The sequence below is a fragment of the Hypanus sabinus genome, chromosome 5 (assembly GCF_030144855.1).
Source record: "Hypanus sabinus isolate sHypSab1 chromosome 5, sHypSab1.hap1, whole genome shotgun sequence".
Lineage (NCBI taxonomy): Eukaryota > Metazoa > Chordata > Chondrichthyes > Myliobatiformes > Dasyatidae > Hypanus > Hypanus sabinus.
Window position 1 is genome coordinate 37,333,286 of NC_082710.1, and position 12,580 is coordinate 37,345,865.

The 12,580-nt window shown below is 40.1% G+C and overlaps 1 protein-coding gene across 3 annotated transcripts in view; it reads left to right on the plus strand.

Annotated features, from left to right (window-relative positions):
* vps13a (vacuolar protein sorting 13 homolog A) overlaps window positions 1-12,580 on the plus strand; it is a 361,176-nt gene that overhangs the window by 165,663 nt on the left and 182,933 nt on the right. For all 3 annotated transcript variants that reach the window (XR_009512162.1, XM_059969760.1, XM_059969759.1), the window contains exon 27: window positions 4,805-4,884. Coding sequence is in view for 2 of the 3 variants with exons in the window: in XM_059969760.1 (XP_059825743.1) it covers window positions 4,805-4,884 (80 nt within the window). In the remaining variant the exon portion in view is untranslated. The remainder of the gene's footprint in view (window positions 1-4,804; window positions 4,885-12,580) is intronic.

Sequence of the window (12,580 nt, forward strand, 5' to 3'; positions counted from 1 at the left end):
CTTTGCACCTCTGGTATTTGAATTTTATCCACACTTAGAAAATAGCCTATGCCGTTACACCTTCCCACCATGCATTTGCCTACATTATATTCCATCTGTACTTCTTTGCCCATTCCCCCAATCTAATTAAGACCTTCTGCAGACACCTTGCTTCATCGATGCTACTTGCCCCTCCACCTACCTTTGCATTGTTCACAAACTTGGCCACAAAGTCATCAATTCCTTCATCCAAATCATTGATGTATAAAGTGAAAGCAAGCAGTCTCAACACCAACCCCTGCGTCACACCACTAGTTATCGGCAGGCAACCAGAATAAAAACCTTTATTCCCACACTTTGCTTCCTATCAGTAAGCTGATCTTTTATCCATTCTAGTACCTTTTGTGTCTTAAGTAACCTCATCTCATCTGATCAAAGACCTTTCAAAAAATTAAAGTACACAACATCCATTGATTCTCCTTTGCCTAATCTGCTTATTTCTTCAAAAAACTCGAACAGTTATGTTAGGCAAGATTTCCCCTTGAGAAAACTATGCTGATTTTGGCCTATTTTAACATGTATCTCCAAATACCCTGAAACTTCATCCTTAATAATAGACTCCATTTTTCCAACCAGTAAAGTCAGGCTAATTGGTCTATAATTTCCTTTCTTCTACCTCCCTCCCTTCTTAAAGAGTGGAGTGATATTTGCAATATTCCAGTCCTCTGGAGCTATTCCAGAATCTAGTGATTCTTGAAAGAACATTATAAATGCCTCCACAATCTCTTCCGCTACCTCTTTCAGAACCATGGGGTATAGTTCACCTGGTTGAGATGACTTCTCTACCTTCAGACTTCTGAGCTTTCCAAGTACCTTCTCCTTAGTGATAGCAATGATATTCATTTCTGCCCCCTGACACACTTGCATTTCTGGCTGTGTCTTTCACAGTGAAGATTGACACACAATACTTTTTACTTTCGTCAGCCATTTCTTTGTTCTCCATTCCTACATTTCGAGCAGTACAATATCCACACTTGTCTGTCTTTTATGTATCTGAAAAATCTTTGTTGTATCCTCTTTTATACTATTGACTAGCTTACCTTCATAATTAATCCTTTCTTCTTGTCTTCAGTTGGTTTTTAAAATCTTTCCAGTCCCCTACCTTCTGCAATTTTAGATGGCACAAGAACCATTGCCGAATGTAGTGATTCTTGAAAAATCATTACTAATGCCTCCATAAACTATTCAGCTACCTTTTTCAGAACCCTGCAGTACAGTCCATCTGGTCCAGGTGACTTATCTACCTTTCGACTTTTCAACTTCCCAAGCACCTTCTCTTTAGTAATAGCAACTGCACTTACATCTACCCCTCGACATGCTCAATCTTCCAGCATACTGCTCATGTCTTCCACAGTGAAGACTGATGCAAAATACTTATTCAGTTCATTCACTTCAGTTCCCTTGACCCCCATTATTCCCTCTCCAGCATTGTTTTCAAGTGGCTACTCTTTCCTTCTTTTACTCTTCATATATCTGAATAAAATCTTTTTGGTAACCTCTTTGATATTATTGGCTAGTTTACCTTCATATTTCATTTTAAAGCTTCCCAATCCTCTCACTTCCCACTAATTTTTACTCCATTATATCCCCTCTCTTTTCCTTTTATGCTGACTTTGACTTCCCTTGACAGCCATCATCCTTTTAGAAAACTTCTTCATCTTTGGGATGTATCTTTCCTGAGCTTTCCAAATTCCCCCAGAAACACCAGCCATTACTGTTCTGCTGTCATCTTGTTGGTGTACCCATCCAATCAACGTTGGCTAGCTCCTCTCTCATGCCTCTCTAATTCCCTTTGCTCCTTTGTAATACTGACACATTCAATTTTTCCTGCTTCTCAAGTTGCAAGATGAGTCCTATCATATTATGATTCCTGACTCCTAAGGGTTTCTTTACCTTAAGCTTCCTAATCAAATCTGGTTTATTATACAACACCAAATCTGGAGTAGCTTTCCCATAGTGGGCGGAACCACAAGATGCTCTTAAGAAAGCCATCTAGTAAACATTCTTGAAATTCTCTTGGGATATAGTACTAACGTGATTTTTCCAATCTACCTGTACTATATATTGAAATCTTCTGTGACTATTGCAACATTGCCCTTTTTACACTCCTTTCTACATTCCTTTTCTATCTCCCACTGTAATTTGTAGCCCACATTCTGGATGCTGTTCAGAGGCCTGTATATAACTTCCATCAGGATCTTTTTCCCCTTACAGTTTCTTAACTCCATGTACAAATATTCTACATCTTGTGTCACCTCCTTCTTACCTATGTCACCTCTTTCTTAGGATTTCATTTCATTTTTTACAAACAGAGCCTCCCCACCCCCTCTGCCTATTTGCCTGTCCTTTCGATACATTACCACTGACTGTAAAATTTTGCTGTGATTATCTGCTGTTCTTGACAGTCTTGCTACATATTGCTTCTAGTTGTATGTTAACTGTCCCATCCACAGCTCTATCATTTTGGTTCATATCCTCTTACCAAATTAATTTATACCCTCCTCCACAGCTCGAACAAACTTGCTCACAAGGATATTTGCACCCTCAGGTTCAATGGAAGTGGAAAGCTGATGTCTGAACTACTGGTGCTAGGATTGGTGAAAGCTAGGTATTGAGATGTACAATACTTCCCAACTAGGAAAAATAGCAGAAAACCCTGCAAGAGATTATAGATAGACTCCCTCATGCTTTATAACGTATCCTAAAGGAAGTCAGCCAGGCTAGAAAGTGTGCCAAGCTTTTGGAATGTATATATTTATACTGTCCAAACTTCTGTGCTCACCCCATCTCCCCGCTGCCTCAGCGGTGATGAAGTTCCTTGTATCTTTCCCTACTACTCCAAGCCCTCTGCATCTCTTCCGCACCCCCCATACCCCCCATTCTTCAGACTGACCTCTTTCCTCTTCTCACCTGCCTGCCATCTCCTCTTGGATTCTCTCAGCCTTCCTTTTCTCCTGTGGTCCACACTCCTCTCCATTTTTTATCTTTCCTACCAACATATCACTTCTCACTATCCTCCTTCCCCTCCCCCACCATCTTTTTTTATTCTGGTGTCTTCCCCCTTCCTTTCCACTCCTGAAGAACAGACTTCACTCAAAATGTTGACTGTTTATTAATTTGCACAGATGCTGTCTGATTTGCTGAGTGTCTCCAGCATTTTATGTATGTTGCTGTGGTCTTTATTATCCCCCTTGACACAAAAGCCTGAAAGCACATATCACCAGATTCAAGGGCAGGTACTATAACAGTTATAAGACTGTGAAGTGATTCTGTAGTATGATAAGATTAACTCTTGACCTCACAATCTATCTAACCATGACCTGGCATCTAATTATCAGTCTGCATTGCACCATTACTGTAGCTCCAACATTTTATTTTGCAATCAGGTACTGCTTTTCCATGTACTACAATGTACTGTTGCAATGAATGATTTGTATGGAATGTCATGCAAAATAGTTTTTCACTGTACTTTGGAACATGGGACAAATCAATGTACTGTAAGGGAACTGATGCACTAACCTTTTGTCTCTCTATCTTGACTGCATTTCAGCAGTGCCAGGTTTCTCAATATATGCAATTCAGTCCTCTCAGAGACAGTTTCAAAGTTGATGCCTAGTCGGTATTTCATTCAGATAGTGTTGTCAACTTGACTATGCTCTGTATGTGGGTTGTGGGTGGACACTGCTGCTGGATTAAGACTATGGCTGTTCTGAGTACATGGAGTTATTAAGGGGAGTGTTCAGAAGAATGTTGACATGCTTATCATTGCCATGAGGAATTAAACAGACACACTTTGCAAACTGCATGCACGTTTCACTCATGACGCCCTCAACTCCATCAACGGTATGCATTGTGTACATCATAGTCGTTTGTAAACAACTGAATCATAATCCAGTTTGCTATCACTGACATGTTGTGAAATGTACATGCACCAGTGGATGTATGTTTCTGATTATTGATGTGGAGTTAGTATTTTGGTGAGAACGAATATTAGCCTTGCGTCTGTTCATTGTGTTATATTCTGATACTTGGTGCAAACATTAGGCTGCGTTTAACGAGATTCTTAAAACACACTATTCTGATCTGACCTCTATTATGGATAGATATTACCAACCATATGAAGGTAAACATTTCAAGATTTTCCTGCAACATTTCTATTGGCTCTTGGAAATCTCTCACAATGCAGATGGAAGAGGAGTGTTCAAAGTAGTATATAAAAACAAAATGGATCCATATTGGGAATAAAGTGCTGAGTAAAAATAGGAAAACAAGTGCATCACCTCACTACTGGCCCACCAATTCCAATAAGCAACTCCTGCGAGGGTTCTTGTACTGTTCTCATCAGTCATCCCATGACTCACTGGACTTCAATGCATGCAAATTATCTTTAATCCTGAGGGGCAGCCTCTGAAGACTCCTGGAATTGCATTCTAATTGCTGGGTCATTGGGAATCAGTTGAACATTTTGAAAATGAATTAGCAGTTTTTAATGTGAGTGAGTGTGTGGGTTGAAGCTTATTAAAGTTTGAAGGTATGGTAGACTAAGGCATCAAGGTGGTGAAAGCAACCCTGAGTTTTCTTTGTTTACGGGGAGCCAAACTTGGAGACATACAAATGGAACAAATATCAGGTTTTTAAAAACATACTAGTGAAAAATTGAAGATACATTTTGGGAGAACTTAGTTGTAGCTGCTGGAGAAATGTAACTGCTTTGTAAAAAATGTATTGGTGATCCATTATAACCTTATTTAAAAATGCCTTCCAGATTCTGACAATAAACCCATTTATATTATCACCACATTGGACAACAAAGAAGATGATCTTCTTACAATAGAATATGTTAAGGTAAGGACCAATAGTTAGATAAATATTTGCTTTTCTGGTTATGGATCATAACATGTCCATGTTTTCAATTTCCCATATAGCTCTTGCTTTTCAGTTTCCTTAATTTATTTCGGATGTGCAGGGGAATAAATTCCCAGGACCTGACAAGGTGCTCCCTTGGACCATGTGGGAGGCTAGTGTAAAAACTGCAAGGGCCCTAGCAGAGTTATTTAAAACATCCTTAGTCACAGGTGAGGTGCCAGAGGATTGGAGGATAGCTAATGTTTTTACTTTGTTTAAGAAAGACTCTAAGAATAAGCCAGGAAATCATAGACCAATGAGACAGTCATCAGTTGTGGATAAATTATTGAAGGGTATTTTAAGGATGAGATATCTAAGTATTTTGATAGACAGGGCCGGATTAGATAGTCAACATAGTTTTGTGCACTGGTATGTAATGACTAGTAATCTTTTAGAGTTATCCGAGGAGGTTACTAGGAACGTTAATGAAAGTTAGTCAGTGGATGTTGTCTACATGGAATTTAGCAAGGCCTTTGACAGGGTCTCACTTGAGAGGTTGGTGAAGAATATTAAGTCACTCGACATTCAGGATGAGGTAGCAAACTGGATTCAATGTTGGCTTCATGGGAGAAGCTAGAAAGTAGTAGTAGATGGTTGCCTCTGACTGGAGACCAGTGACTTCTGACAGAGTTTGATGCTAGGTCCATTGCTGTTTGTCAACTATATAGGCAATCTGGATGATAGTGAGGTAAACTGGATCAGCATATTTGTGCGTGACATTAAGATTGTGGGTGTAGTGGACAGTGAGGAAGGCTATCAATGTTTGCAATGGTATTTGGACTAACTGGAAAAATGGGCTGAAAAATAGCAGATGGAAATTGAAGCAACACACATAAAAGGCTGGAGGAACTCAGCAAGTCAGACCGCCTCAATGGAAATGAACAGATTGATGGTACTCCTGGCAAAAGTCCTTAGAAACAGAAAAACTGCAGCACAATACAGGCCTTTCGGCCCACAAAGTTGTGCCGAACAAGTCCCTACCTTAGAAATTACTAGGCTTGCCTATAGCCCTCAATTTTTCTCAGCTTCATGTACCTATCCAAAAGTCTCTTAAAAGACCCTATCATATCTACCTCCACCAACGATGCCGGCAGCCACCCACTCACCACTCTGAGTTAAAAAACTTACCCCTAACATCTCCTCTGTACCTACTCCCCAGCATCTTAAACCTGTGTCCTCTTGTGGCAACCATTTCAGCCCTGGGAAAAAGCCTCTGAATATCCACAGGATCAATGCCTCTCATCATCTTGTACACCTCTATCAGGTTACCTTTCATCCTTCGCTGCTCCAAGGAGGAAAGGCCGAGTTCACTCAATCTATTCTCATAAGGCATGCTTCCCAATACAGGCAACATCCTTTATTGACCAGGGTCCTAAATAGCTACAACATTACCTCTCGGCTCCTAAATTCAACTCCATGATTGATGAAGGCCAATACACCGTATGCCTTCTTAATCACAGAATCAATGTCCTGCTGTAAACTTTGACAACCCTCCACACTATCCACAACACCTCCAGCCTTTGTGTCATCAGCAAACTTACTAACCCTCCATTTCTTCATCTAGTTTATTTATAAAAATCACAAAGAGTAAGGGTCCCAGAACATATCCCTGAGGCATACCACTGGTCACCAACCTCCATGCAGAATATGATCTGTCTACAACCACTCTTTGCCTTCTGTGGGCAAGCCAATTCTGGATCCACAAAGCAATGTCACCTTGGATCCCATGCCTCCTTACTTTCTCAATAAGCCTTGCATGGGTACCTTATCAAATGCCTTGCTGAAATTCATATACACTGCATCTACTGCTCTTCCTTCATCAATGTATTTAGTCACCTCCTCAAAAATTCAATCAGGCTCATAAGGCACAACCTGTCCTTGACAAAGCCATGCTGACTACTCCTTATCATATTATACCTCTCCATATGTTCATAAATCCTGCCTCCAGGATCTTCTCCATCAACTTACCAACCACTGAGGTAAGACTCACTGGTCTATAATTTCCTAGGCTATCTCTACTCCTTTTCTTGAATAAAGGAACAACATCCGCAGCCCTGCAATCTTTGGGAACCTCCCCGTCCCCATTGATGATGCAAAGGTCATCGCCAGAGGCTCAGCAATCTCCTCCCTTGCCTCCCACAATAGCTTGGGGTACATCCCATCTGGGCCTGGCAACTTATCCAACTTGATGCTTTCCAAAAGCCCCAGCATATCCTCTTTCTTCATTTAACCTATCTACATGCTTAAGCTTTTCAGTCTGCTGCAAGTCATCACTACAATCATTAAGATCCTTTTCCATAGTGAATACTGAAGTAAAGTATTCATTAAGTGCTGCTGCTATTTTCTCCAGTTCCATACACACTTTCCCACTGTCACACTTGATAGATCTTATCCTTTCACGTCTTACCCTCTTGCTCTTCACATACTTGTAGAATGCCTTGGGGTTTTCCTTAATCCTGCCCACCAAGGCCTTCTCATGGCCCCTTCTGGCTCTCCTAATTTCCTTCTTAAGCTCCTTCCTGTTAGCTTTATACTCTTCTAGATCTCTAACATTACCTAGCTCTCTGAACCTTTTGTAAGCTTTTCTTCTTGACTAAATTTATTACAGCCTTTGTACACCACGGTTCCTGTACCCTACCATAACTTCTCTGTCTTATTGGAACGTACCTATACAGAACTCTACACAAATATCCCCTGAATATTTGCCGCATTTCTTCCATACTTTTCCCTGAGAACATCTGTTTCCAATTTAAGCCTCCAGTTTCCTGCCTGATAGCCTCAAAATTCCCCTTACTCCAATTAAGTGCTTTTCTAACTTGTCTGTTCCTATCTCTCTCCAATGCTATTGTAAAGGAGACAGAATTATGATTACTTTTTGTTGTGGGAGTGTATTTTGGAGACAGTGATTATAACTTCAGAACTGGAAAGGAAGGGGTAAGATACCAGAATAAGAAGGTGGAGTTTAATGAAGACAAGTGTGAGGTGTTGCACTTTGGGAGGACAAATAATGTTAGGACTTCTACAGTGAGTAGTAAGGCACTGGTGAATGTGATAGAACAGAGGGATCTGGGAATGCACTTACATAATTAATTGAAAGTGCTATCACAGGTAGATAGGAATGTAAATAGAACCTTTGGCACAATGGCTTTCATAAATCAATGTTCTGAGTACAGAAGATGGGATGTTATGTTGAAGTTGTATAAGATGTTGGTAAGGCCTAATTTGGAGTATTGTCTGCAGTTGTTGTCACCTACCTGCAGGAAAGATGTCAATAAGGTTCAAAGAGTACAGAGAAAATTTACAAGGATGTTGCCAGAACTTGGGGACCTTAGTTATAAGGAAAGGTTGAAAAGATTAGAGCTTTATTTCCTGGAGTGCAGGAGATTAGGTAGAGGTACATAAAATTATGTGGGGTACAGATAGGTTAAATGCAGGCAGGTTTTTATCACTGAGGTTAGGTGAGACTAGAACTAGAGGTTATAGGTTAAGGCAAAAGGTGAAATATTTAAGGGAAGCTTGAAGGGAACGTCTTAATTCAGAGGATGATAAGAGTATGGAACGAAGTGCCAGCAGAAATGATCACTATGAGTTCAATTTCAACATTTAAGAGAAATTTGAATAAGTATGTGGATGGGATGGCCATGAACGGCAATTGTCCAGGTGTGGGTCATGAGACTTCCTAATGGTGACAATGTGCACAATGTGAATTGCAGCCGAAAGTATTTAACTATTGTTATTAGTTTTAAATATTCAACAAAATAAACAGTCCTGCATATTATTTTACGTGGTCTGGCTACTCTTCTAGACGGAAATATTCTTAATCTTCCATTGCTAGTCTCAATTTCATATGTGAAACAATTTCTACTTTCATGTAGATAACTTAACAGAGATACACTCAGAAGGGGGAAAAGGGCATGTTGCATGGTGGACGTTAACAGGAATGAAAAATGATTAAGTGCTTTCCTGACACACAAACTCTTAGGCTTCCACCCAGTTCCAGGAGCCAATTTTAACCGACATTTTGATGACAAACTCCGCCATCTTCATCAGGGATGATGCCTAGGCAGATCTAGTCTGGTGGTAGCTATACTTAACCCCCATTGTCTGTCCATCAGCCGTCCTGAGCCCCAGATATTCTTTGACCCAAGTAAGCTGTGATTTGAGTTATGGGTTTGTGGATGGTATTTATCAGGTATTTCTTCAGGATCCTGGTGACCCTTCCAGAAACTGTGGACATATAAGGAAGACAGGCAGTAGTAACAGGTTCCTCCTTGTTGCTAGATTTGCTAGGTAAAAGAGAAACCAGGAAACAGTAGGGCTCATTAAGGGCAATGAATTCCGCCATGGATGATCTCAAGTTTGGCTGTGAAAAGATGAAGGTTGGGCATTTGGACTAGCAACCCTGCACAAAAACCCAGAGCTACAGAAATGTTAACAGAAGCTCCCTGGGAAAGGAAGGACCTTTGAAGATGGGGTACACCTTGCAAACAACTTGAAAGACTGACCCAGTACAGAGAACTCTGGTGAGCAGCTGTCAGAAGCCTCTGCCGCAGTAGGGATAATGGGCTCAAGTAAATAATAAAAAAAGGACAAAGGTCATTCTGTATATGAATCCAGAAGGTGATGTACTTAGTTTCCTTTGTGAATACCAATGAAAAAAACATTCACTGTTTTTGTAGTTGGAGAAATCACTGAAAGGACAGGTGAATGTCTAGTTTCTCAGTAAGACCAAAGAATTGATTGTACACTCAGGAAGGGGAAGTCAGGAGAACAAACCTGAGTCTTCCTTGAAAGGTCAACAGAGAAAAGGTTGAGCAGCTTCAAGTTCCAGAGCCTCAGCATCTCAGAGGATCAATTCTGGGCCTAATGTAATTGTTGCAGTCTTGAAGAAGGCGTGTCAGTGGTTATACTTCATTAGGACTTTGAGGAGATCTGGTATCTTGGAGATTTGGAGAGCGTTCTAACTGGTTGCATCACTGTGCGGTATGGAGGCACCATTGCACTGGGTCGGAAGGAGTTGTAGAGGGATATAGACTCAGCCAACTCCATTGTGGGTATGAGCCTCCCCACTATCAAAGGCATTTTCAAAAGGTGATTCCTCAAAAAGTAACATCCATCAAGTGGCACCTTTATCACTCAGGATGTGCCCTCTTCTCATTACTATCATCAGAGAGGAGATTCGGGAGCCTGAACACACACACATTTTGTAGCTTAGTGATAATAAAGCTGATTCTGAGTCTAATTCTGAGGTACTTGGTGCCTTAGTGCGCTCAGTGGTTGATAGATCATCTTTGAATAATCCGGATGGTATTTATCATAGTCTGATGCAAGAGGCAAGGGAAGAGATTTGCTGGGCCTCTGGGTGAGATTTTTAAATATTCACTAGATATACATGAGGTCCGAGATATCTAGAGTACAATAACTGTGGTCCCAACCTCTTTTAAGAAAAGCTGTAGGGGAAAAAACGCGCTAATAATACACCTGTGAGCTTCCATTAGTGGAAGAAAGTTCTTGAAAAATATTGAGGGGGAATTATCACTGGGATGAGCAGGGATTAATTGGACAGCTAATACATCTTTGTCATGAGAAGATGCTGCATTAACAGTTACTCTGAATAAAAGGTAGGAAATGAGGGCAGAGCAATAGATGTGATTTTCATGCACTTCACTAAGGTCCTTCATCAGAGACTCATTCAAAAAGGATTAGGCCCACAAGTTCCAGCATAAATTGGCAAAATTGGTCCAAAATTGGCTTACATTAGAATACATGATGATTGTAAGGGTTGTTCTTCATGATTCAATATCTGTGACTAGTGGTATCCCACTACGATCAGTGCTAGGACTCTTCCAGTTTGTGATATTAGTGAGTAATTTGGATCAGGATGTGAGAGGTAGACTACTAAATTCATGAAAGACACAGATTAGACTGTGGAAGGTAATCTTGGGTGAAGAAGGATATTGATGTATTGGTGAAATTATCGGAAAAATAGCTGTTAAACTGAATCATTCAGCTTTATATTCACTGACAACACTGGACAACAATTTTTTTCAATAATGTAAGTTCCTCAGTACTTTTTTGTGGTTATGGTAGACTACTTAACTGAACACAGATTAATTTATTGAATATGAAGCTTTCAGTTGCCTAACGGGGCTGATGCTTTGCAATAGTTCAACTAAGCTCAAGATGGTTGATGATTATACTTGGTGTCTGAAGCTTCTCACCAATAATAAAAGCAACAATAATTAGCCAGCATTGATGGACTCCAGTTGCCCTGATGCATTTCTTCCTGACTGCTATATCTTACTAAGACCTTTCCCTATGCTAGTCACTGACAGCAACAAGATTTGCAGGGAAGAAGTCTAAATGGGAATGCAGAAAATGAATCTTTGGTAACATGTTGCACTTCATGGTTTTGTATGCTTGAAGCATGTTGTCAACTGGCTGCACTTAGTTTGGTTCTCTGTAATGGCCAAGAAAATTTTCAACAACATTCTTCAATGCCTTTCATGCTATTTTCTCCTGTCCTACTAGAAGTTCTTCAAATTGCCTGTTCATTGATGACCTGTTTGATTTGTGGACCAATAAAAATGCCTTCCTTAATCTTGACATCAGGTGTTCTGGGAAGCATCTGTCTCAAATATTGAAATCCTTCATTTTCCTTGTTCATTAATTTCACAAAATTTTTCATAGGCCCCAGTTTTAAATGAAGAGGAAGGAAAAAATAACTTTAGGTCTACAAGTGGCTTATGTGTCACACTTTTCTGTCCTGGAACCAACTGCTTACGGAGTGGTCAATCCATTTTAATGTAATGAGATTCTTTAGCATAGCTGACCGATTCGTAAATGTATACGAGCTGCATTCCTAGTAGCAGTGCTACTACTTTGAGATCACCAAAGTGTTCCAATTGTAGTTGTTGTACTATATATCTTTCAACAAGACTACCAAATTTTGGTGGTTTTTCTTTCATGTGTACTGCAGAGCCAATTGATATTGTTGGACATTGCCATTCTGTAGCAGCACAGCTTTCAGGATTAATACTGCAGAATCAATTTTAAGAAATGCCATTGTTGTAGGTCATGCTGGTATCCCAAAACATATCAAGGCATGACGTAATAGAAAACTTCTCAGCTTGCATTGTGATTCCAAATATAAGTGATTCCAAAAGTCAGTGCGTGATAGGGAAATTTCATGGTAATTTTCCATGATCAGCAGCCCAAAATCCACAATATACACCCAAAAGCATTCAGAGAGCAAAATCTTTGTTGTCCAGTGCAATTTGTGGCTTTCTGGCAGCAGTACAAAATAAGAAATTAAAAGTTATGATAAGTTACAAAAATAAATAGTTCAAAAGAGGCATAGTGAGGTAATGTTAATGGACCTCTTAGGAAAGTGACTATAGAGGAGAAAAGCTGTTCTTTAAACGTTGGGTTTGGGTTACCAGGCTCCTGTACCTCCTCACTGATGGTAGTAACATAAACGTGTCCCAGTTGGTAACAATAGATGCCACCTTCTTGAGGCACTGCTTCTTGAAGATGTTCTCAGTGGTGGGAAGGATTCTGTGGAATTCTCTGCCCAGGGATATGGTAGATACTACTTTATTAAATATATTTAAGAAACATAGGTTTTAGCAAAGCA